At 38.2% G+C, this 27,296-nt stretch overlaps 1 protein-coding gene across 4 annotated transcripts in view; it reads left to right on the forward strand.

Annotated features, from left to right (window-relative positions):
* Positions 1-8,537: 8,537 nt before the first annotated feature.
* MICU2 (mitochondrial calcium uptake 2) overlaps positions 8,538-27,296 on the forward strand; it is a 97,557-nt gene continuing 78,798 nt past the window's right edge. For all 4 annotated transcript variants that reach the window (XM_037037085.1, XM_037037086.1, XM_037037087.1 and 1 more), the window contains exon 1: positions 8,538-8,769. In XM_037037085.1, the coding sequence (XP_036892980.1) occupies positions 8,563-8,769 (207 nt within the window). In that variant the 5' untranslated portion in view covers positions 8,538-8,562. The remainder of the gene's footprint in view (positions 8,770-27,296) is intronic.

Genomic DNA, 27,296 nt, shown 5'->3' on the forward strand with positions numbered 1-27,296 from the left:
AGGGGGAGAATGGTGGAAAAGGTACAGGGATTAAGAAGCACAAATTGGTAGGTACCAAACAGGGACATGTTAAGAACAGTATAGGAAATGGAGCAGCCAAAGAACTTATATGCCCGACCCATGAACATGAACTAAGGGGGGGACTGCTAAAGGGAAAGGGGTTACCAGGTGAAGGGTGGCAAAGAGGAAATAATTGAGACAACAGTAAGAGTATAATCAATAAAATATATTTTAAAAATAAAAATAAAAAACAGCATAGACCTTACAAATTTAGAAGCAGTTCCTTACTTGGGGATTGGTATTAAACTACATGGTTGAAGACACATCCCAGCCAAGGAGTTCCTCTACAGCTGGCAATGAAGAACTGAACAAAGCTGGAGACTAAAAAAACCGATACAGAAAATGCACTTAGACAAATGTCAGCAGCTGTCAGAGAAGACTTCATATTTAGAATAGCTGACAGGAGATTGGTTCTATTATAGTAATGTATTTACTCTGCAAAAGAAAAGATTGAACACATTAAATCTCTTTCTTCTATGTACTTTTTACTTTAGTATATTTTACTGATTATTCTAGTGCAGTTGTCCCAACTTTATTATCTCCCTTTATCCCCCTTCTCCCTGCACTCCACCACTCTCCAGCATTCCTCACCTGCCTTAGGTCATGCCCATGGGTCACATATATAAGCTCTTCTGCTCCTCCACTTCCTATACTGTTCTTAACCTCCCCGTATCTATTTTGTGCCTACCTACTGTGCTTTTTATTCCCTGTATCTCCCCTCTCACTCTCCTAGCCTCCCTCCCCACTGATAACCCTCCAAATGATCTTCATTTCTGTGATTCTGTTCCTGTTCTAGTTGTTTCCTTAGTTTTTGTTTTTGTTTTTTAGGTTCAGTTGTTGATAGTTGTGAGTTTGTTATCTTCTCATTGTTCAGTTTTTTAATCTTCTTTTTCTTAGATAAGTCCCTTTAACATTTCATATAATAAGGGCTTGGTGATGACAAACTCCTTTAACTTGACCTTATCTAGGAAGCACTTTCTCTGACCTTCCATTCTAAATAATAGCTTTGCTGGATAGAGTAATCTTGGATATAGGTCCTTGCCTTTCATGACTTTGGATACTTCTTTTTAGCCCCTTCTTGTCTGTAAGGTTTGAGAAATCAGCTGATAGTCTTATGGGCACTCCTCTATAGGTAACTCTCTCCCTTCCTCTTGCTGCTTTTAAGATTCTCTCCTTATCTTTAATCTTGGGTAACTTAATTATGATATGTCTTGGTGTTTTTTTCCTTAGGTTCAATTTCTTTGGGACTCTCTGGGTTTCCTAGACTTCCTGGAATTCTATTTCTTTCACCATATTAGGGAAGCTTTCCTTAATTATTCATTCAAATAAGTTTTCAATTCCTTGCTGTTCCTATTCTTCTTCTGGCACCCCTATGATTTGGATGTTGGAACATTTAAAGTTGACCCAGAGGTTCCTAAGCCTCTCCTCATTTTTGTTTTTATTCTCGTTTCTTCATTCTATTCTGGTTGGAAGTTTTTCCTATCTTTTGTTTCAAATCATTAATTTGAATACTTGTTTTCTTCCCTTCACTGTTGGTTCCCTGTATATTTTATTTCACTTTGTATAACCTTCATTTTTTCCTTCATTTTGCATGAATCATTTGATCACTGAGCTCAATCATTTCTGTGAGCATCCTGATGACCAGTGTTTTCAACTCTGCATTTTATAGGTTGTCTATCTTCTCATTGCTTAGTTCTTCTCCTGAGGTTTTGATCTGCTCTTTCATTTAAGCCATATTTTTTAGTCTCAGCAAACCTGTTACCTTGTAAAGGATGGGGCCTTAGGTATTTGCCAGGGCATGGCAACCCTCTTTGCTGTGTTGTGGTGCTGTATGTGGGGGAAGGGTGAGAGAGGGAACAATGCCACCTGCTCAGCTCCTGCCCCACTTTCCAACACTTCCTTCACTTTCCACAAGCAGACTGTGCCCTTTCAGGTGCTGACTCACAGGTGGGTGGGTTTGTGTATGTTCTAGAACCCCATGGTCCTCTCCTATGGACTCTCCTGTGAGCCTGGGAGTTCCTCCCACCACCACAACCCCCACAGATTTTTATACCCAGAGGTTTTAAGTCTTTAGTTTCCCACAGTGAAACCCTGGGTTCTGAGGTCCCTCTTGCTCCCCAATAGTTCCTCCTGGCTTACTGGCATATGAATGTGGGACCGAGGTCCACCAGCCACTACCTTGCCATGCATTGTCTCAGCATTCACTGCCCATCTCTGCCTCTCCTACCTGCTTGGATGAATGTTTCTTTAATTCCTTGGCTGTCAGATTTCCATGCAGTTTGAATTTCTGGGAGTTATAGTTGTTTTTTGTTTGTAAATTGGTTGTTAACCTTCTTTTGGTTGTGCTAGGAACTGAAGCATTTCTACCTACATCTCCATCTTGGCCGGACTGCTGAAAACATTAAATCTTATGGAGCTCGAGGGACTTGGACACATAACACACAAAACCTAATTACAAGTAGGTTTAAATTTTTCAACAAAAGATAATAATTTAAAAGGAGTTTTTTTAATTAAATGACATAGAGACTAAAAGAACAATTCAGAGAATCAATTAATCCAGGAGCTGGTTCTTTGAAAAGATAAATAAAACTGACAAACCTTTATCCAGGCTCATCAAAAAAAAAGAGGAGTAACAAAATAAAATCAGAAACAAAAGAGAAGTTACAATTGATACCACAGAAATACAACAAATTGTAAGAAATTACTAAGAACAAGTACAAGAAACTGGACAACCTGGGCAAAATGGACAAATATCTACAAGTTTAATACATCTTCCAAAACTGAATCAACAAGAAGCAGAAAGCCTGCAAGTCTAATAACAACTACTGGAATTGAAGCAGGAATCAAAAAACTCTTGGCACACAAAAGCCCTGAACCGGACTGTTTCACAGGCGAATTCTATCAAACATTTAGGGAAAAACTAACCTCCATCCTTCTCAAAATATTCCAAAAAATTCAAGAAGATAGAAGACTCCCAAAGTCTTTTTATGAGGTCATTATTATACTAATTCCAAAACCAGGTAAAGACACAACAAAGAAAAAAAACTACAAGCCAAAATCTCTGATGACCATAGATGCTAAAATCATCAACAAAATATTGGCAATCCAGATCTAAGAATACACTAAAAATATCATACACCATAACAAGCAGGATTCATCTCAGGGATGCAAGGATGGTATGATATTTGCAAATCAAAAAACATAATACACCCCATAAAAAAATGAAAGACAAAAATCACATGATCATATCTATAGATACTGAAAAAACATTTGATAAAATCCAAAATCCATTTATGATAAATACACTCAGCTAAGTGGGAACAGACAGTGTCTACCTAAACATAATAAAAGCCATGTACGAGAAAACTACAGCCAACATCATACTCAATGGGCAAAAACTAAAAGCTTTCCCACTAAGATGAAAAACAAACAAGGCTGTCCACTCTTACCACCTTTGTTCAACATATTACTGAAAGTTCTGGCCACAACAATCAGACAAGAAAAAGAAATAAAAGGCATTCAAACAAAAAAAAGAAGTAGTAAAACTGTTATACACAGATGACATGATAGTGTACATAAATAATCCTCTGGTCTGCATCAAAAAGCTACTGAATGTAACTAGAGAATTTGGCAAAATAGCAGGATACTAAGTCAATATTCAGAAAGCAAAGGTATTTTTGTACACCAACAATGAAATATCAGAAAGAGAAACTGGGGGGGGGAAATCCCATTTACTATAGCAACACGAAAAATAAAGTACCCAGGAATAAAATTAACCAAGGAGTTAAAAGACTCATACAGAGAAAACTACAGAACAGTGAAACTATACAAATTAAGGAAGATACAAATAAAGGGAAGCATATATCATTTTCATAGATTAGAAAAATTAGCATCATCAAAATGTCCAGACTACCCAAAGCAATCTATAGATTCAACAAAATTCCTATTAAAATACTAATGGCATATTTCACTGATTTAAAACAAATATTTCAAAAATCTATATGGAACCAAAAAAGACCCCAAAGAGCCTCAGTAATTTTGAGAAAGAACAAAGCAGGAGGGAATCACAAAACCTGATGTCAAACTATATTACAAGGACACTGTAATCAAAACAGTCTGATATTGGCATAAGAACAGACATACAATCAATGGAACAGAATAGAGAACCCAAAAATAAATCCATTTCTCTATGGTCAATTAATATTTGACAAAGTGTGCATGAGCATACAATGGAGTAAAAGTAGCCTCTTTGATACATCGTGATAGAATAGGAGTGGTACATGCAAAAAAATGAAACAAGACCACCAACATACAGCATACACCAGAATAAACTCAAAATAGATAAAAGACTTAAATATAAGTCAGGACACCATAAAAGCCCTAGAGGAAAACATAGGCAGTAAAATTTCAGATATCTCAGGTAGAAATATTTTTGCTGATATATCTCCTAGAGCAAGGGGAAAAAAAGAAAAATAAATAGGACTACATCAAATAAAAACACTTCCGCACAGCTAAAGAATCCATCATCAAAATAAAAAGTGAACCGACCGTATGGAAGAACATAATTGCCAATGATACACTGGACAAGGGGTTGATCTCCAAAATATATACAGAACTCAATTCAAAACCAGGAAGACAAACAATCCCATTCAAAAATGGACAAAGGACCTGAACAGACACTTCCCCAAGGACGACATACAGTGGGTCCAGAGACATATGAAATACTCAGCATCACTAGCCACCAGACAGGTGTAAATTAAACCCACAATGAGATACCACTTCACATCAGTCAGAATGGCCATCATGAACAAATGAACATACATGTGCTGGTGAGGTTGTAGAGAAAGGGGAACCCTTGCACCCTATTGGTTGGAATGCAGACCTATGCAGCCACTGTGGAAAACAGTATGGAATTTCCTCAAAAAACTAAAAATGGAACTGCCTTTTGACCCAGCAATTCCACTCTTAGGAATATACACAAAGAATCCTGAAACCCCAATTCAAAAGAATTTATGCACCGTCATTTTCATATTTACAATAGCCAAGATTTGCAAACAGCCTAAGTGCCTATCAGTAAGTGAGCAGATGAAGAAAGGAAAAAAAAAAAGAAGTGTGATACATCTACACAATGGAATAGTACCCAGCAAAAAGAAAGAAGGAATTCCTACCTTTTGTGACAGATGGATGCAACTGGAGAGCATTATGCTAAGTGAAATAAGCCTGTGGTATAAGCAAATAGCATATAACAGGAACTTATAAACAAAATAAACTAACAAGCAAAACAGAACCAGAGGCATGAAAGCATGGAATAGACTGACAGTGACCAGAGGAGAGGTGGGAGGAGGATAATGGTGGAAAGAAGGGGAAAGGATTAATCAAAGAACATGTATGAATGATCCACGGACATGGACAACAGTTTGGGGACTGACTGTGGGAGTGGTGAGGTGAGCTGGACGGATAAGGGCAAAGGGGGAAAAATTGGGACATCTTTAATAGAATAACAATAAAAAATTAAAATAAAATAAAATGAGATTTTTGTCTTAGAAAATAAATTATATGAAAGGAGTAATATACTTTTGTATGTTCAGTGCCCACAGAATGTAAATAAGCACACTAGAGTTTCATCTGTGCCATCTATTTAGTCACTTACTTGTTCATATATTCATTTCATTGAATATCTAATATGTGCCAGACTCTGAGAAAACAGAAAAACAAGATAGCCTCAGCCAGAAGGATTCCAAACTGTGTGAGAAACACAACCTTTTTAAATATGCCAAATGTTCTAATGGGAATATGTACCTATTTGGGGCTTGGGGCCATGATTAAGTAACATGCAGGGTTTCATCAACTGGCTATAGAAATTGTGTGAATTACTCAGCATTTGTATAAATAACAGTACCATTTTAACTGTGGTCTATGGAAATAAAGAATAATCTACAAGGTAAGACATCCAGGATGTCCAAAGGTATCCTAGAAATCCTATAAACAGCAGCACACAGAAACAAGCTAGATGTCAACAATCCAGAAAAGTAAAGCATAGGTCAAAAGGTACCAGAGTCAGCAGAGGTGAAAAATAGACCAGAAGTGTACAAGGTCAACCAAAAAATTCTCAGGTTAGGTGGGCTAGTGATCTGGAATTAACAACCACCAATCAAGCTCATGTGTGATCAGAAGGCAGGAGCGAGCCAGATCTCAAAGAGGGAAAAATGACATCTTTGATTGAGTCGACCATGTGCCAGATCATTTCCCATAGAATTCCCATTTAATCCCCCAACCCCAAATCATGAGAGTTGTTTACAATGGAAAAAAGACTGGGACTCGGAAATTAAGTAATTTGCCCCAGATTCCAGCAGAGTCAGGATTCAAACCCTGTGGTTTGGTTCACACATCTGTGCACAGTGAGACTGATGTACTTCTTCCATTGGAAGGGAAAGTAGTTTTCAGCAGCTGGGGAGAAGAACATGAGGAAACTCCAACTGCAGACTGATTTAGTCAAACTGGCTAAGACAAAGGGAACAAGAACTAAGGGTGGATTATGACAAAATGATCTGAGGAATCAAGCAGTCAAATCAAATTTAGTATGGCCCTTGTGTTCAGCTGCTTTTGCAAAACTTCAAGATGGCAGTGCCTATAACATCAATCTGGACTCTTCTTCTTTTTTAAAAAAAAATTTTTTATTTACTTTTAGACAGAGGGGAAGAGGGGGAGGGAAACATCGATGTGTGGTTGCCTCTCACGTGGCCCCAGCTGGGGACCTAGCCTGCAACCCAGGCATGGGCCCTGAATGAGAATGCAACCATTGACCCTATGGTTTGCAGGCTGGCCCTCAATCTACTGAGCCACACCAGTCGAGGCAAGGTCAGGACAAGGTCTTGGCACATTTGACTTTGGCTCTGTTTCTGCATGCCCTAGTAAAGTTTCTAATGGTCAGGGACACTTCAGAGGTTGAACAAAGTTTCTGAAGTAAACTGACACTGAAAAGTAAATACTGAAGGGTGGAGGGTCAGAGACAACAAAATAAAGCTATTATCTGCCTCAGTGAGATCATTCCTTATGCCCAATGGAACAACCAGGACTAAGGTAATGTTCCGACTCACACTGGGGAAAGTATCTGGGTCCCTGATGATGACAGGGACATTGGGTAGAGGTGCTCCTGCATGTGACTTGGCCCCAGATGGTATAACAGATAACATCAAACACCTTATCAGGACAGAATCTAAATTCAACATTCAATAAATAGTGATTGCCTGAAATAAAGAGAGTGGCTTTGTCTGAGAGTTTAAGAATATACTTCGTCTAAATGAGTTGGCTGGGATAGGATACAATTTGGCAAAAAAACAAAAGAGCAATTAAGAATATGAGGTACTGAGATACAGAGAACAAATTGATGGTTAGTAGGTGGGAGGAGGGTTGGGGAGTTAGGTGAAAGAGATGAAGGGATTAAGGAGTACAAATTGGCAGTTACAAAACAGTCAGGGGATAGACAATACTGTCAATAATATTCCATTAACTGTGAATGGTGCCAGGTGGGAAGGTGAAATATAGGGGGGAACACTTTGTAGAGTATATGACTGTCTTTGTTGTACACCTCAAACTAATACAATATTGAATATAACTGTAATTGAAAAACAGCAATATTTTTTAAGAATGTGACCCTACACTAATTTTTTTAACTTTGCTAGATTTTTGCAAGATGAAGAAAGTTCTGGATATGGATGGTGCGATGGTTGCACATGAGTGTGAAAGTACATAATACCCCTAAACCTTAGACATAAAATTGGTTAGGATGGTAAATTTCATGTTATGTGCATTTTACCACAATTGAAAAATCGAATTTAACAAGCAAACTTAGCTGCTGAAGTGAGTCAAGTAGAAAAAATTCTTTATATCAAGGGTGCTCACTAGAGGCCAGATAATTTGCTCCACGGTATTTTAAACGGCCTGTGCAAAAGTACCTGCAGATTTCTGAATAACAGGACAGTTTTAAGAAACCGTTAATACAGGTAAGCTTGCGGCACCGAGAGCAAATGTCCTTGGGAATAGGCAGAGAACTGGGCTCTGCGTCCCAAACCTTTCAGGGATGAGCTCACTCTCACAACGCGCCCGTTGGAGGTGAACCTCACTGCTGATGACAATTACTATCAGGTTATTTTGCCGCTTCCTATGCGGGGCGGAACCCGCAACCCGGATCCCTCAGTGACCAACAGGCGATACCTCGCTCACGGACAAGGGACACATCCTCCAGGGAACTTCCTCCACCACAGGGATCCTGCAGTCTAGCCTTTGACTGCAGTCTTTCTGGCTGTTGTGGTGCTTCTCCAGTTCCTTCGAACCAAAGCAGCCGAAAACAGTCCCTCAGTACCCGCCCCCACCCAGTGGCCCCAAGTCGCCGGCAGTGCTCGAAAAGCTCGCAACCCGGAGACGGTGAGGGAGGCCTCAGATCTCGCGAGACTCACGGATAAGGGGGTTGTCACCTGATGGGTCGCTGGCGCTTCCGCAAAGATGGCGGCGGCGCCCCAGGTCTCTCGGCTAGCGGCTTGGGGCCGTAGGCTGCTGCGTGTAGTGACTGTCAGTTCGCAAGCTGTGCGGGCCTCTGGATCCCTGGCGGCGTCAGTGGCCAGCGTGACGCTGGCAGGAGCGGGAGTAGCATGGTACCACGGCTGCGTGAATGTGGCGGCGCCGCAGGGCAGATTTACTGTCCTAGCGCAGGTAGGGAGGGGCCCTTTTCTTTGGCGCCACAGAGATCTTCAGAGTACAGGGCAGGGGATGTGGGGAGTCTGGATAAGGTTCGGGCGGCTCTGGGAAGTGTCCCGAGCACAACAAATTCGGTGGTGATGGCAGTGGGCGTGTCTTAGTGCAGTACCGAATTTGTCCTTTGTGTGATTCCGGGTCCTTTCTCCCTTCCTGGTGAACGAAGGGGTTCTCAGGAGCCCCAGGTCGTTTTGTCCAGTTGCCCCACCCAGACAGACCAAACCACCTACTGAGCTTGTACCACTACTTTGGGGAAGTTGACCTAATAGATGACTTATTTAATCATAAAAATGTCAACCATAAAAATTAACTGGCCGATAATTTCCAGATTTTATGATCAATGGTAAAGAAATAGTATGCTATCATAAACTTTAATGCTTCATTAGACCCTGAGCATTAAGTAAAAGACATTTCTAAAACCTCCCTGTATTAACGGTAAAGATTAAGTTCCCTAGTTTAATATGAAATGGTTACGTAAAACATTTGAAAATTTGAAAAACTACTTTTTAAGTATTTTATGGACATTTTATTTTAAACAGGTTTTGGTTGGGTTTTTTAAAATTAAGAGTAGTATTCTTTTTCTGTTCTTTTGATTTACATTAGACCTTTCTCATGAAAACTCAGGGAACAGTCAGATACAACAAAAGAGAAGAAAGCAGGCCTGTGAGTTAAAATTATTGTCAAATGACACCCTTTACTTGTATTAAAGTAAGATGCCACATAGGTAAAATGTGCAATGAATCTCCTACATCCTTACACCATTTCTGATCACAGGTGGCAGGATTTATCTTCTAGTGTTTTATGGCATTTTTGTTAGTTAATCTGTGTCAAGCAGTTTATTATTCATCATTGGTTTCTCTACATGTATTCTCAACCCATTAATTCATCCTGTTTAGGATGTTTAGGTTAATTTTCCTAAAGGAAGCCATTGACACTTTGATCTGCCCAGAGTTTAGTCATTCAGAGTCCTCTGTAGTTACACTCTGACTTGTCACTGCTTACACACACTTTCTGGTCACAGTCACAGTGGATTCACCCCTGTTCTCAGAACAAGACTTTCTTGTTTTACCCCTTCAGCAATTTGTAGTCTGATTTTGGTTCATTTGTTTCATTGCTTTTTTTCCTGCCCCACTTCCAACCTGTTTAATGTTTTAAATTCCTAACAGGACATTAAAAACTTTATGCCACTGTGGTAGTTTGAATTATCCCTAGCTCCCTCTCCTTCTTCAGCCTACGTAAAGGAATACAGAAAACATTTTATTATCAGGTGTTTTTTTTTTCCCACAAGATCAGTAGACATAGTGTTGCTTGATCTGCTGTTGGGCAAATTTAAAACAGTGGTTCTCATTCTTTGACCACCACAGTGAACTTGAAGATGACCACATATTCCTCTCAGCAGCAGTGGCTGACTACAACAGAGATTGAGAGGCATGTAATTTGAAAACTCGTCTTCTACTTCATCAATTTTGGTAACACTTCCTGAGGAGAGGACTGTAGTCCATCCACCACTGCCACCACCAACACCATTCTGGAGTTGTGTACATAGTCAAGAATCACTATAGATGTGTACAATCTCTTGGTATAATTTTATTTTATACAGAAATGTAGGGTTTTTTTACTTAGTATTGCAAGGTAATAAAACTTTCCTCATATGGATTTACAGTAATACTGATAATGTCCTTAATTGTCAGTCTTCACACTAAGTGATTTTTCCAATAAAAATAGTGATTATATATTAATCACTATTAACTGATTCACACTGTGACAAATAGCTTGCATTTAGAGAGTTAATCAGTAATTCATGACAGAATTTAAAGTCAAGACACAGCAATTAGGAATTTTCCTCCTTGTTTTCCCTTTTTTTCCCCAGTTACTGAAGTACCTACTCTGTGCCACACAGCATGCAAATAGTGGAGAGAAGCAGTTAAAGTGTTTCCAGTTTCATGGGGGGGGGGGGGGGGAGCAATTTTCACACAGTATGCTGTGATAGAGTAGTAAGTGTGAGTGCTACAGGAGCAGTAGAAGTACATGCAACACAGTCTGGGTTTCCTGAAGCACTGATGGGAACTTACACTTGTCGGATGATTGGGAGTTTGCCAGGCAAAAAGTATGGGAAGAATGTTGCAAGAAATAGCATTGCAGAAGTCTGCAGGTAAGGGTTTTTACTCAGTCGAATATGAGCTGCACAATAACAAGGTTCAAGACAGGGGATGACTGGTGTCAGGCATTCTGATCATGAAGTTCCACTTAAGCCATATGACAGAAATATTTGAGAACAACAAGGAGCCATTTTAGGGGTTCTTAACCCTCGTGTGTCCCAGAAGATCTAGGAATAGAATTCAGGCATCTATAAACTCAGAAAAAGAGTATAATTTTTTCATTGACACATACTTAACATTTTCTTCAATTATGAATGTAGGCAACAAGCTATGATAGTGTTAATTAACCAACCTTGTCATCAATAGAAACCTTAGATATTTTGATACTATATTATAGTTGTTACAGCTATCTCAGTATCACTTTGAAATTAGAGTGCTTTTTAAACCTGCCACCATATCATGGTTATTTAATTCATAAAGAATTACTATATTATGAATATAGATAAAGAGCCCAGCCAAAGTTGTGTTTAAAATGGCTAAATTTAGCTCTGGCTGATGTGCCTCAGTGGATTGAGTGTGAGCTTATAAGTCACTGGTTCAATACCTGGTCAGGGTACATGCCTCGGTTGTGGGCGAAGTCCCTGGTTGTGGCCCTGCAAGAGGTAACCATTCAATATGTCTCTCCCTCTCTTTAAAAAATATATAAAATCTTAAAAATAACTTTTAAAGAGGCTAAATTCAGTTTATGATTATTATGCCTTTCCTGTAAGCTTCAGTCCATCTTATGTGCTTATGCATGTTTGTGGTTCTAAAGCATTGTCACTGGTCAGTGAGTAGTGGCTTGTTACTTTTCAGAATGTCTCTTAGATTTGGCTGGTGTTTCCTCGCGATTTAGGCATTTTTGCTAGGAGTAACACTAGAGTCATGCTGTATTTTCAATGCTTGATGTTAGGAAGCACATGATGCAGATTTCTACTGATGATGTTAACTTTTATCATTTAATAAGATGGTATCTGTCAGGTCTCTCCACTATAAAGTTAATTTGTGTTTGATACTCTTTAATTAGTATTTTGGAGAGTAGTACATTGAGGCTTTGTAGGGCTTTCTCTTCTACACTATGTATGTATGTATGTATTCATTCATTTATATCTGGACTGGTGGACTCTGGTTTGATTCAGAAAGTTTCGATTCATGATCATCATGTTTATGCAGATGCTCGATATACCCGTGTTTAACCAGTGTCCCAAAAGCTGTGTTTTGGACACACATGCCCATTTCCTTCACCCTTGGCAAAAGGGGAGGAGGAAGAGAGGGGCTGCAGCCAACAATTGATCAATTGATTGATCAGTTGATCTAAGAGGAGAATTTTAACATAGGTAACAAAATGACAGGTAACTCACCTAGAATATATATGGTCAGTAATAATCTCTGAAATGTTAGACAAGTAAGGGAAAGAGAGAAGAGGGTACCTAGAAAAGCAGCTTCTAGGGAGAACAAAGTAGACATCCTCCCTCCCCCACTGACTGTAATGTTGTCACTTTTTTTAACTGTATTTAAATGTATTTATTTATGCTGACCTTGATACTGAAAGGATTTTAAAAGGCTTAGAAAAATGCTACTGCAGTTTCTGGCCAAAATGGAAGCATAGGTAGTAGATAAGCTTTGCTTTCTCACACAACCAAAAGAAAGATAACAACCAATTTAAACAACAACAAAAAACCAACCAGAATTGCCAGAAAATCTAACTGTGTAGAAGTCCAACAACCAGGAAATTGAAGAAACACTCATCCAGACTGATAGGAGGGGTGGAGACAGGCAGCCAGAGAGGAGAGGAGAGGACTTGCAGCAAGGCAGCAGCTGGCAGACGGGGTGGGTGAGGCAGCAGCTGGAGGATCGGGCAGTTCCACATTCCCATATGGACAAACCAAGAGGAACATCTGGGGAGCGATACAGACCATGCAGCCCAGGGTTCCAGCATGGGGAAAGAAGGCCTCAAAATACCTGTCTGTAAAAACCAGTGGAGATTGTGGTGGGAGAAACTGCCAGCCTCATAGAAGAATCCATTGGAGGGGCCCACGGGGTCCTAGAATGCATACAAGCCCACCATCCAGGAATCAGCACCAGGGCAGCACCTGAAAGGGCACAATTTATTTGTGGGTAGTGGGGGCAGTGACTGAAAGTGGATCGAGGGCCCAGCAAGCAGCATTGTCCCTTCTCTGACCCCTCTCCCACATACAGTACAACAACGAAGTAAAGTGGGTTGCCGCACACTGGGAAATACCTAAAGCTCCACCCCTTACAGTGAAACAGGAGTGCTGAGACAAAGACATAAGGCCAAAATTAAACAACAGATCAGATCTCCAGAAAAAGAACCAAGTGACAAGGATATAGGCAACCTGTTAGATGCAAAGTTCAAAGCTCTGGTAATCAGGTTGCTCACAGAAATTATTGAGTATGGCTGCAACACAAAGGAAGAAGTGAAGGCTATACAAAGTGAAATAAAAATATGCAAGGAACCAACAGTGAAGGGAAGGAAATAGGACTTAAATCAACAATTTGGAACAAAAGGAAGAAATGAACATTCAACCAGAACATAATGAAGAAACAAGAATTCAGAAAAATGAGGAGAGGCGTAGGAAACTCTGGGACAACTTTAAACATTCCAACAACTAAATCATAGGGGTCCCAGAAGGAAAAGAGAAACAGCAAGACATTGAAAACTTATTTGACAAAATAATGAAGGAGAACTTCCCCAATCTAACAAAGCAAATAGACTTCTAGGAAGTTCAGGAGCTCAGAGAGTCCCAAAGAAGTTAGACCCAAGGAAGCACACACCAAGGCACATCATAACTACATTAACCAAGATTAAAGATAAGGAGAGAATCTTTAAAACAGCAAGAGAAAAGGAGATAGTTACCTACAAAGGATTTCTCATAAGATTATCAGCTGATTTCTCAAAAGAAACCTTACAGGCAAGAAGGGGCTGAAAAGAAGTATTCAAAGTCATGAAAGGCAAGGACCTACATCCAAGATTGCTCTATCCAACAAATCTTTCATTTAGAATGGAAGGGCAGATAAAGTGCTTCCCAGATAAGGTCAAATTTAAAAAGTTCATTGTCACCAAGCCCTTATTACATGAAATGTTAAAGGAACTTATCTAAGAAAAAGAAGTTCAAAACCATGAAGGATAAAATGACAAACTCAACAACTATCAATTACTGAATATAAAAAAAATGAACAACAACAAAAAAGCAAACAACTAGAACAGAATCAGAGAAATGGAGATCACATGAGGGTTATCAGCAGGGAGAAATGGGAAAAGATACAAAGAATAAGAAGCAGAAATGGTAGGTACAAAATAGACAGGGAGAGATTAAGAATAGTATAGGAAATGGAAAAGCCAAAGAACTTACATGTACAACCCATAGACATGAACTAAGGGGTAGAATGCTGAAGGGAATGGGGGTACCAGGTGGAGTGAGAGAAGGGGTGAAAAAATGGGACAATTGTAATAATAAAATGTGCTTTAAAATGCTATTGCAAGTTATAATTTTTAATGAAGAGGAAAATAATAAATACCAGATGAAACTTTAAAAAAGATTACAGTGTATGCTGTGAGTTCCTATATTACACTTGAGATAAGTTATGAATTTGACTTTAAACTTTGAACTTTAAAAGTTCAAAGAAGAGAGTAGGCCAATTATATGTTTCATAGTATAGCTGTGTCATGTCATGACATTTCTGTCAACAGACCTTATGTACTGCATACCACATGGCCCAGGTGTGTGGTGGACTGTATCATCTAGGCTTGTGTAAGTATCCCTGTGACGTTCACATAACCACAAAAATCACCGAATAACCATTTCTCAGAATTTATCCCTGTCTTTAAGGGACACATGACTAAAGTCAGTTGCTCAGAAACATAACTAATTTTGGAAATAAGACAGTATTTTCTTCTGTTTCATAGAGTATACTATAGCATTGTTATAGTAAGTATAGCAAGAAGTTTTATGTGGCAGTTTTTATAATCTCAAAGTAGGACATGTATTGAAACCCAACATAATGCAATGCACACAAATACACTCTAATCTGAGTACACTCCAACACATTCTAGTTTTGCCCTATGTCTTCTTAGTGTCCTTTTCCATTCTTTTCACAAAAATAATTAGTACAAACATAGTCAGACAATGGGAAATAATAGCAATGTCACTTTTACTGTATGAACTGTCTAGAGCTGTTACAGCAAATCGGAACAGCTCCATCGTATTAATTACATTATTTGAGTTTTTAGACTCTTCATTGATACGCAATAGAAAAAGAGAGTCCTACATCAAATGAAACTTGTGAAATCACTTCCCAAGTATTTCTGTTTCACTGTTTAAACACGATGGTTCACATTCCTTGCTTTTATTGAAAATTTGTGACCATTTGCTTGTCAGGTTGTACTCATAAAATAGAAAATGAACCTGGATGGTGTGGTTCAGCTGGTTGGAGCATCACCTGTAACAGAAACGCTGCAGGTTCAATCTCCAGTCCAAGTGTGTATGGGAGGCAACCAGTCAATGTTTCTTTCCCTTCTCCTTTCTCTAAAGGTAATGAAAAAAAAAGTCCTTGGGTGAGGATAAAAAGAAAATACACACACAAAAATTAGTTCAAATGTGAACTGGAAAAAAAAAGCAAGCCATCTTTGATGTTTTCTTAGAATTTTAGTAATTTAAAAAATTTTTGTGCCATGATGCAACATATTACTCACATTAAACTAATAATATCAAGGTTTCTTAAAAGTAATTTGCTAGATAATACTTCTTAGCAATATTGGAAAAACCCACCAAAAGAAAGCCATTTAAAGTGTTTGGCATTGGGTTCCATATTCACCACAATTCTTTCCAAGCTCTCATTCTTCACTAATGTTGTCATCCCCTCCTCCGACCTACTCTATATGTTTTTCTCCAGTAGCAGTGTCATTACAGATCCCTCTGAGATAGCCCGTGTCCCCAATTCCACCTGCTGCTTTTCCAGAGCAGTTTGCAATCAGGGTCTTTTGACCTTTAAAAAAAAAAAAAAAGGCACAGAAGGAATGTGTGGAATTAGGTCTAGAGCCCGCTTTTAAGATTAACCACCATCTTCTGCTTTTGCTCCAATAATGGAAGAAGAAAACTTGTTACCATCAAAGTTCAGACTTTTTACCATGGTCTTGACTTCATTTAACTTTTCATAAAGACTACAATCAAGAATTACCCACCCCCCCAGATCTAACAAATTTTGCAGCTTTATCACATCGTATCAGCAGTTGAATGTCCTCTGTTGTTTCACATTTTAAAACAAAACCTGCCCCGGCTGACATAGCTCAGTGGAATGAGCTCAGGCCTGAGAACCACACGATCGCGGTTCGATCGCGGTTCGGTTCCCAGTCAGGGCACATGCCTGGGTTGCAGGCTAGTTCCCAGCAGGGGACTCACGAGAGACAACCATACATTGATATTTCTCTCCTTCCCTTCCCCTCTAAAGATAAATAATTAATTAATTAATTTTCTAAAAAAACCCTATCCTTGGTCTCAAGTCTCCTGTTCACTGTCTTTTTTTAATACCCTTTTCAGTAACACTTTTAGAAAAGAATATCTCTGTTCACTTTCTTTGCTTCCTTCAATCTCTTCTCGTCACACCCCAATTAAATTGCTGTCCTCAATATTTCACTGAATTTCCCTTATCAAGGTCATCAACAGCTTCCCTATTGCCACACCCAAACTCAACTTTCTGTTTTCATACTTTCAGCCACAGACTTAAGTGGGAACTCCCTCCTTCTCAAGGGGTTTTCTCATGATTATGTGGTTGCGATAAGTATACTTATCGTATTTTTGGGGAGCTATGCATTTGAAATTGGTATGCCAAGGTCAGTAAACTTTAGAACTACACAAGTTTAATAAGCAGGAAACATTGTAAACTTAGTGAAGACAAAAGCTTTCTTGCAACAGTAAAGCAAGAATGCAGACATTTTTACACATTACTGCCTCAGGTAAAAATGCCTTCGAGAAGCGGCTAAGTGATGACAAAGCTTTGATGTTAATAAACCTAAATGGAAGTCAAAAATCAAAGTGTGTAAATGGCTAGATTATGAAAAGAAAGATGACGAAGTTGTACCCTGTAATTAGATGTAATTTGTGCTTTTGGCATAGCTATTTGTCCTGCATGAATGAAAGGCTGTCTTTACTTCTTTGATAATAGAAGAACAGAATATATATATCCTCTGGGGGTGGGGCAAGAAAGAAATAAAAACATATTGTAATATAAAAGCAAAAACATATTTTAGTCTTTCTTTTTACAAGTATATTTGTTTAGCTGAAATCCAATAAACTATTTGCTCTTGTTCTCTAAAACATGTTCTAGTAGAAAATTTACACAAATTGATGCTTTTGTTCCTGTGAATCTTGGAGTTTTTTAATTTCAACACAGCATGAATAGATCTTAAGTCACCAATAATAGCAATATATGAACTTAAAAGTTATATTTTAAAAACTGGTAAATACTTGATAAATAGCAAATATATCCTCTTAATAATCTGCTCTCCATTAATAAGATTGTTAAATGTTTCAGATTGTAAATAATTTCAATATAGAAATAATATTTAATGAATCATGTATTTAAATACAGCACGGTCTATACATAAAATTTTCATTGACCTCATGAAAGTTCCATAAATGGGTGGTATGTGGAATATAATTTGTGATTACTATTATTAACAAATATCAATTGATAAAATTTTAACTCTATCCACTTGTGTATGATATGCTTTATGTCTTATGTACTAGAAACACTATACCTTTCTTATTACATATCACAGTTACTCATCACTTAGCTGGTATGTGTCTTGGAAATGCATACCATTTTTTAAATTAGGAAAAATGAACTAATTTTGAAAAATGAACTGTACCAAATAGGAAAGTACAGTCTTTTTCCTCAAATTGTTCTAGATATTCAGTATACCTTGCATGTGGTGCTAAAGTGAGCACTGTTCTAGGTATTCAAAGCAAAATATGGTTGACTTAGTATATCTGCTGTTTTGGAATATGATGTCATTTTCCTCATTTGCTGATATGTACAATTAGAAGATTTTACTGACAGGAAATTACAAATGGGTTGATTTCCACATTTTGTGTGTATGCAGTGTCAGTACCAAGAAGTTAATGTGCACTAGTATTTTTTTAATTTATTGATTTTTTGTTTGCTTTTTTATGTTTTAAGTATATTTTATTGATTATGCTGTTATAGTTGCCCCAATTTTTCCCCTTTGCTTCTCTTGCATAGTACCCTCCTTCCCTCCACAATTCCTCCTTATATCATGTCCATGTGTCTTGCATATAAGTTCTTTGACTTCTCCATTTCCTATACTGTTCTCTTTTTTTTAACTATTTTATTGTTCAATTAGAGTTGTCTGCATTTACCTGGCACCCCCCCCACACACACACACTCCAGCCAAACCTACCTCCCTTCCTTGCTTCCACCCCCACTTGGTTTTGTCCATGTGTCCTTTATACTTGTTCCTGAAAACCCTTCTCCCCTCCTCCCATTATCCTCTCCCACCTCCTTTCTGGTTACATTCAGATTGTTCTTAATTTCAATGTCTCCGGTTAGATTTTGCTTGCTTGATTGTTTTGTTGACTAGATTCCAGTTAAAGGTGAGATCATATGTTGTTTGTCCCTCACCACCTGGTTTATTTCATTTAGCATAATACTCTCCAGTTCTATTCATGCTGTCTTAGAGGGTAGGAGCTCCTTCTTTCCCTGCAGCATAATATTCCATTGTGTAAATATACCAAAGTTTTTTGATCTCCTCATTTACTAATGGGCACTTAGGTTACTGCCAGCACTTGGCTATTAGAAATTGTGCTGCTACATTGGGGTGCATAGGTTCTTTTGGATTGATGTTTCAGGGTTCTTAGGGTATAATCCCAGCAGTGGAATTGCCGGGTCAAAAGGCAGTTCCATTTTTAGTTTTCTGAGGAAATTCCTTACTGTTTTCCACAGTGGTTGCACCAGTCTGCATTCCCACCAACAGTGAGCTAGGGTTCCTTTTTCTCCACAACCTCTCCAGCACTTGTTTGTTACTTTGTTTATGATGGCCATTCTGACCAGTGTGGAGTGGTATCTCATTGTCATTTTAATTTGCATCTCTCTGATGGCTATTGATGCTGAGCATCTTTTCATATATCTCTGGGCTCTCTCTATATTCTCCTTGGAGAAGTGTCTGTTCAAGTCCTTTACCCATTTCTTAATTGGGTCATTTGTCTTCCTGGAGTGAAGTCATGTGAGTTCTTTTATATTCTGGAGATCAAACCCTTGTCTGGGGTGTCATTGGCGAATGTTTTCTCATACTGTTGGTTCTCTTTTCATTTTAATGCTTCTTCATTTAAAAGCTTCTTTAGCCGTACAGAAGCTTTTTAATTTGATGACATCCTATTTGTTTATTCTTTCCTTTATGTCCCTTGCTTAAGGGACATATCAGTGAAGATATTGCTGCATGGAATGTCTGAGATTTTCCTGCCAATATTTTCCTCTAGAACGTTTATGTTATCATGACTATATTTAAGTTTTTCATCCACCTTGAATTTTTTTGTGTATATGGTGTAAGTTGGTGACATTTTTATTATGTTAATTCATCCAATTCATGAACATGGTACATGCTTCCATTCATTTGTGTCTTTCTTAATTTCTTCCTTCAGTGTTGTATAGTTTTCTGAATATAGGTCTTTTACCTCCTTGGTTAGGTTTATTCCTACATTGCTTATTTTTCTTTTTGCTATATCAAATGGGATTTTCCCCCTGACTTCTGTTTCTGATATTTCATTGTTAATTTACAAAAATCCCTTTGATTTCTAAATATTGACTTTGTATCCCACTTTTTTGCCAGATTCACTTATTAGGTCAAGTAGTTTTTTTGGTGGACTCTATAGGATTTTCTGTGTACACTATCATATCATCTGCAAACAATGACAATTTTGCTTCCTCCTTCCCAATTTGGATGCATTTATTTTGTATTCTTGTCTGATTGCTGTGGTCAGGACTTCCAATACTATGTTGAATAGGAGTGATGAAAGCAGATGTCCTTGTCTTGTTCCTGATCTTAGTGGGAAAGCTCTAAATGTTTGCCCGTTGAGTGTGATGTTGGCTGTAGGTCTCTCATATATGGCCTTTATTATGTTGAGAAATGCTCCGTCTATTCCCACTTTCCTGAGTGTTTTTATCATAAATGGGTGCTGTACCTTATCAAATACTTTTTCCTCATCAATTGCTATGATCATGTGATTTTTGTCTTTCCCTTTGTTTATGTGATGTATTACATTTATTCATTTGTGAATATTGTGAATATTCATGAATCCCATGATGTATGATCTCTTTAACATATTGCTCATTACGGTTTCCTGGTATTTTGTTAAGGATTTTAACGTCTATGTTCAACAACGATATTGGTTTTCTTTCTTTGTTTGTGTTTACCTGGTTTGGGGATTAGGATGAAGAGAGTTTGGGAGTCTTCAATCTCCTTGGATTTTTTTAAATAACTCTTAAGGATAGGGGCTAGCTCATCCTTAAATGCTTTGTAAAATTCTACTGTGAAACTGTCTGGTCCAGGGCTTTTGTGTGTCAGTAGTTTTTTGATTACTGCTTCAATTTTGTCAGCTGCTATTGGTCTGTTCAGACCTGCTGCTGCTTCTTCATTGAGTTTTGGAAGATTATATTTTTCTAGAAATTTGTTCATTTTACCTAGGTTTTCAGATTTCTTGGCATATGTTCTTTTGTAGTTGATTTTTTTGAGAGCGAGACATCAATTTTTTTTGAGAGAAAGAGAGAGTCAGAGACATGGATTTGTTTTTGCACTTTGTCATGCATTCATTGGTTGTTTCTTGTATGTGCCTTGACTGGAGATTAGACCTGAAACCCTAACATGTCAGGACGATGTTCTAACCAACTGAGTTACCCAGTCAGTGTCCACTCTTAAGTGTTTAAAGACAAAAATCTTTCTCAGTTTAATTTGGTCATAATTGCCCAATTAAGAGCCCCCATATCCTTGCTCTGTAGGTTCTTCTCTTTAGTTGTTTCTCTATTAAGAGCTGTGTGAGTATTTATTATGCTTACTGTGCTGTTTGCTTTCTTACATAGAGGAAGGTCTAGTGTGGGAAAGGCAGCCTGTCTACTGTGGCTTTAGGGCCAGATCATTGTAAAGATACAGTGATACAAAAGTCAGAACTGTGCCCATAGACACGTAGGATTTTATTAGACCAAGTTTTATTTGGAATTTTTATAGAGCAGAGATGTCCTTTAGCACTTTGCTTTATTCTGGCTAGACAGAATAAAGACAGTTTATTAATAAAGGCTAGACAGTTGAATATTCTTTATTTTAATTAATCTGCTTTAGATGGTAGAAAATATAAAACATTTTTAAAGCACCTGGAATTAATAAGTTTCTCATTCTGTACTGTGTCCTGTTGGAGAAGCTATTTTTAGACCTCTATGGCCATATGTTGGAAATGGATTGAAAAATCTTTTATTAGTATATAAAGTTAACTACATATACTAATATGTGTAGTACTCAAAATTGGAGCATTTTATTTTACGAATCATTTTACCATGTTATCACTCAGTTTTGTTTGTTCATCTTTGTCACTTAATGTTTGAATAGATTGCAAATCTGTTTAAGAATGTGATAAAAAGTACCTACTCTCTCCCAACAATGTATGCTCACGTGTTTTCTTTTCATGTAATTTCTGGGAGTTACAAACACCAGGAAGTACACGCATGTAGTGTAGGGTTAAGAGCCTCTGCTGTAAATTCCTGGATTACACCCCTTGTCCTTTCTAGGTTCTTGTTTGTTTGTTTGTTTTGTTTTTTTAAATATATTTTATTGATTATACCATTACATTTGTTCTACTACCCCCTTATTCCCCTCCATCCTGAACACCCCCTCCCCCATCATTCCCCCCTTTAGTTTATGACCACGTGTCTCAAGTTCTTTAGATTCTATATTTCCCCTACTATTATTGCCCTCCCCCCTATCTATTTTCTACCTATTTTCTATGCTATTTTCTGTACCTTCTCCCCCCTTCTCCTCCTCCCACTCCCCTGTTGCTAACCCTCCATGTGTTCTTCATTTCTATGGTTCCACTCCTGATCTAGCTGTCCTCTTGGTTTGCTTTTGTTTTAGGTATGATTGTTAGTAACTAACTGTGAGTTTGCTGTCCTTTCACTGTTCATATTTTTCATCTTCTTTTTCTTAGATAAGTCCCTTTAGCATTTCATATAATAAGGGCTTGGTGATGATGAACTCCTTGAATTTGATCTTATCTGAGAAGCACTTTATCTGTCCTTCCATTCTAAATGAAAGCTTTGCTGGATAAAGCAACCTTGGCTGTAGGTCTTTGGATTTCATGACTTGGAATACTTCTTTCCAGCCCCTTCTTGCCTGTAAAGTCTCTTTTGAGAAATCCACTGACAGTCTGATGGGAACTCCTTTGTAGGTGACTGTCCCCTTATCTCTTGCTGCTTCTAGGATTCTCTCCTTCATTTTCATCTTGGCTAATGTAATTATGAGGTGCCTTGTGTGTTCCTTCTTGGGTCCAACTTCTTTGGGACTCTCTGAGCTTCCTGGATTTCCTGGAAGTCTATTTCCTTGGCCAGATTGGGGAAGTTCTCTTTTATTATTTGTTCACATAAGTTTTCCACTTGTTGCTCTTGCTTTTCCCCTTCTGGTACCCCTATAATTCGGATGTTGGAACGTTTAGAGATGTCCTGGAGGTTCCTAAGCCTCTCCTCATTTTTTTTGAATTCTTGTTTCTTCCTTCTTTTTTGTTTAGTTGTTTCTGTCTTCCTTCTGGTCCACTCCCTTGGTTTCAGTCCCAGTTTCCTTTCCATCACTATTGGTTTCCTGTGCATTCCCTTCATTTCAATTAGTTTAGCCTTCATATGTTCCTCTAATTTGTGACTATAATTGACCAGTTCTGTGAGCATCCTGATCACCAGTATTTTGAACTGTGCATCTGATGATAGACTGGCTATTTCTTGGTCACTTAGAGTTATTGGCTCTGGGGCTTTGAGTTCTTCTTGAGCCATATTTTGGACTGTTCGTGCCTGTTATGTATGAGGAGCTGAGCCCTAGGTGTTCACTAGGGCAGGGCCACCCAGGTCACTGGGTTGTGACCCTCTGCCGCCTCCTGCCGCCAGGCCTCTAGGTCCGTCCCACTGCCTGCGAATGTGCAATCGTGGTCAGCCTGCTGCCTTGCGCACTCACTGGGTTCGCCCGCTGGGGCCTGCTTGGTCCGTCTCACTGCTCACTCCTCTGCTGGTTTATCTGCGTGCGAATGTGTGACCACGATCAGCCTGCCCCGCACCCTAAGTGGGTTTGCGCTGCTACCCCGGCTGCCTGCGCGCCTGGGGTCGGGGGATCTTTCCTGCCTGACCCTGCTCCACTGCTGGCTCCACCCCTCTTATCAGTCCGGTTGAATGGTTCGTTGTTGTTGGACTTACGTATAGTTCAATTTTCTGTTCTTTGGCTGCATCTTTGTTTACTAAACCTTTGTTGTATTCAAACTTGGTTGTGGGAGAAGGCACAGTCTTTCCACCTATGCCTCCATCTTGGTGGAAGTCCCTTCTAGGTTCTTAATATTTGTCCTTCACATTATGAAATGTTTCAAATGCCACATTTAAAATCTTCTGGTTCACTGCTTTGATCACGTCATTATCCTCACATCAGATAATATACGATACTCACTTCTCTTCCTAGCCCAGTGTATGTTCTGTTAGCCCTGTGGTACTAGATTATCCTAGTTAAACTTTTGTAAATGCCTTTGTTCTAATTTCACATCCCTCTGCTTATAATCATAAAGCTCCATAATCCAAGGGACCATCTTCAAGTCTCTTTTCTTTACCTCTCACCTGTGCGCAAGTTAGTTTATTGAAGTTTTCAGAGCCTAAGGAGTTTGCCAATAAATTCCTAGGAATGCTATTAATACTGGTAATAATACATATTACATATATAAAGTTTTTATAAGTTAATAAGTTAAAACAATAGTCAGAAATATTTAAGAACTAAAGTGACCAAATCCATCCAAGTCTTTAAATATTCAGAGTTACTCTTTGGGACTTCACAAGCAATTCAGATTTGGAGATTTGAGTTGCCCTGTTCATCTCAGAATGTCAAATTCTTTCTGTTCTAACCCGCAAATATTTGTTCCTTCTTTCCCCCCAGTATCTTCCCAGGATTTAACTGGGATTGTTCTCTTGAGTAGACTTTTATATAAAGAGTTCAGGAGTATATTAATCACCAAGTAAATTTTAAAAGAGAAAGAGCACCCAAGGGCTAGTAGCTCTGTCCATGCCTGTCCTTAAAGTAAGCATTATAACAACCCAACTTATCATAAACTACGTTTTCACCAGTTTTGTTTCTCATATAAGATCCTAAAATTTTCAAGGGTAAAGATAAAAATTTTTCTTTAACATGCACCCCCAAAGAACTTCGTATTTGGTACAGATTCCACTGTTGCCTAGGTACATACTAACAATTATGCTAACAGTGTCAGATTCATTGGCAGTTCTATACTGCTAATTTCTTGTACTAGAAGGTTAAGATGTAGTAAGTCATTCCTCATTTGACACCAAGTGTTTTAAAAGACAGAAGGGTGATTAGTTGAAGGACAAAACTGGCCATTGATTCCGGTAGTGGTGGCAGTTGAAGTAGTAAAGTGGAAATTCCTTTTCAGTTATTAGCAGTTGCTTACTTCAGTTAAGTTTGGTGCTACCTTAAAGCAAAAAAAGAAAAAGAAAATTTAGTTTGTCAGTCTTTATAGAGCAAAGTCTAGGATGGAATCTGTTTAAACCTTTACTGTTAAGCCTTGCCTGATGTGGCTCAGTGGATTCAGTGCCAGCCTGCAAAGAAGGGGATCGCTGGTTTGATTCCCGGTCAGGGCACATGCCTGGGTTGACGGCTGGGTCCCTGGTACTGGCACACAAGAGGCAACCACACATTGTAAATACCTCTCTTTCTCTCTTCCTTCCCCTCTCCAAAAATAAATAAATAAAATCTTTAAAAAAAATCTTTACTGTTAAAATATATTCAGAAATTACTAAATGAGAGCATTAATATTTTATCATGAAATAAATGCAGAAAGGAAGATTTTTACAAATCCATGCCAGTCTGAAATGATTTGTTCAAGTTTGTACAAAACAGATACAAAGTGGAGCTTTGCTTGAACAGTAAATTAATTTTCCAAAATATATAATCATATCTGTATATTACTTTGCTCTTTGTATTGTATAACCTATGTATTACTTCTTTTACTGGTGATGTAATTAATAAACATCAACAGAAGCACACATGACATGTTTCTTAGTACCTTTGTTAGGAAACTACCCATTTTATCAATACTGGTGAACTGTCTGGATCATTCCCTGCTCATTTCCTACAAATACATTTTAATAGCAAAATTTTGTCCTAGACATAGCATACTAAGATATGTCAGTGAACTTCAAGCTACAGCCAAAACAAATTCATTAAACTTAAACCAAACGTGCTATGAGGCCTGAAATTCATTAGATCATTCAGATTTACAGGAGAGTAATGAAGCAGCTGTGTGATCCAGTTTGTGAGATTCCATGATATCCACGATTAGTGAAAAATAAGCCAGTATTCTTTGAAACAGTTAATATGGCCATGACCTATTAATGTATTTACCTCTTTCCTCTTGTTATGAAGGCGTTTTTTCATCTAAAGTAATTAGATGGAAAATGCAGTAATTAACTGCATTTGTGGTTACTATAAAAGGAATATAATAAAAGGGTCTTTATTTCTGTCTGTACATACTACTTTAGTTTTGTTGAACATGGCAGAATACATACCTACCTCTCTAAAGGTATTTTAATAAATTATTAACAGGGTTTAAAATAGATAATCACAAAAAAACAAGAATTTGCATATTGGTTCACAGACTGGAATCTGTTTTTAAATTGTTATTTTGTAAATATCACACTGAGTTTGGAATTGATTCCTATTCAGAGTCATTCATTCCTGCACCCTTTTTTTTTTTTAACCATTTAGCTATATTAACCATGTAGTAGGCACTGGGGAGACAGAAAAAAGATACTTTCTGTTCTTGAGGAATTCAGAATCATTATGGCTTTGATAAAGTTCTGTCAGAGTTCTGTGTGGACATCAAATCCAAAATGCATACTTTGGGAGAACTAAAGGAGGTAATTACTAGAATTCTTAACAAATAAAGTAGCCAAACAAAAAGTGGGTCAAGAAATAACCAAGTCTATGAAGTGTTTTCATTACCATCAGAAGCAGTAAAATGGCTATTTAATCTGTCTTCTGGAAAGGTATACAGTAGAATTTTATTGAACCTCATCAAAGGTAGCCAGGTAAATACTGAAGCTAAGAACACAAGTAAGCCATCGTGTTTACAATGTACAAAACTAAGACTGACACTTTTTTTTAAATTTTATTTATTTATTTTTAGAGAGGGGGGGAAAGGAGAAAGAGAGGGAGAAAAACATCAGTGTGTGGTTGCCTTTCACACACCCACAGCTAGGGACCTGGCCCTGCCTGGGAACTGAACCAGTGACCCTTTGCTTCATAGGCCAACCCTCAATCCACTGAACCACACCAGGCAGGGCCTAAGGCTGACATTTAAATCAGTATTCGTTTTATACAAAGACCAATTCGTAAAAATAATAGTATCAATGGAATTTTTAAATAGAAATGTAATTTTTGTTTTTAGTAAAAAATTACAAATCTTTATTCAGGCTTTTATTATCTTTCCATTTACCTGAAGATTTTTAAAATTTTTTTCCATTTTGCTCTGGCCAGGTGGCTCAGTAGATTGGAGTATCATCCCATACAGCAAAAGGTTATGGGTTTGATTCCTAGTCAAGGTACATACCTAGGTTGTGGGTTTAATCCCTGGCCAGGGCATGTACAGGAGGCAACCTGTCAGTGTTTCTCTCTCTCTCTCCCTTCTCTTTTTTTAATTTTTAAAACTTTTTAATAAAGATTTTATTTATTTTTAGAGAAAGGGAGGGAGAAAGAGAAGGAGAGAAACATCAGGGTGTGGTTGCCTCTCAAGTGCTCCCTACTGGGACCTGGCCCACATCCCAGGCATGTGCCTTGACTGGGAATCAAACTGGTGAACCTTTGGTTCACAGTCCAGTGCTCAGTCGACTGAGCCACACCAGCTAGGGCCCTTCTTCTCTTTTTAAGATCAGTAAAACATATCCTTGGGTGATAATTTTTTTAATTGTTTTATTTTTGTCTTGGGTAAAATTTCTCTTTGTATGCAAGCAACATACTGCCTTTTAAAAAATACACTTCTTGGAGGTGTGGGTAGTAAAGGGTAAAGGGGGTCA

The sequence above is a fragment of the Sturnira hondurensis genome, unplaced genomic scaffold, assembly GCF_014824575.4.
Source record: "Sturnira hondurensis isolate 20B ecotype Veracruz unplaced genomic scaffold, ASM1482457v3 Scaffold0022910, whole genome shotgun sequence".
Lineage (NCBI taxonomy): Eukaryota > Metazoa > Chordata > Mammalia > Chiroptera > Phyllostomidae > Sturnira > Sturnira hondurensis.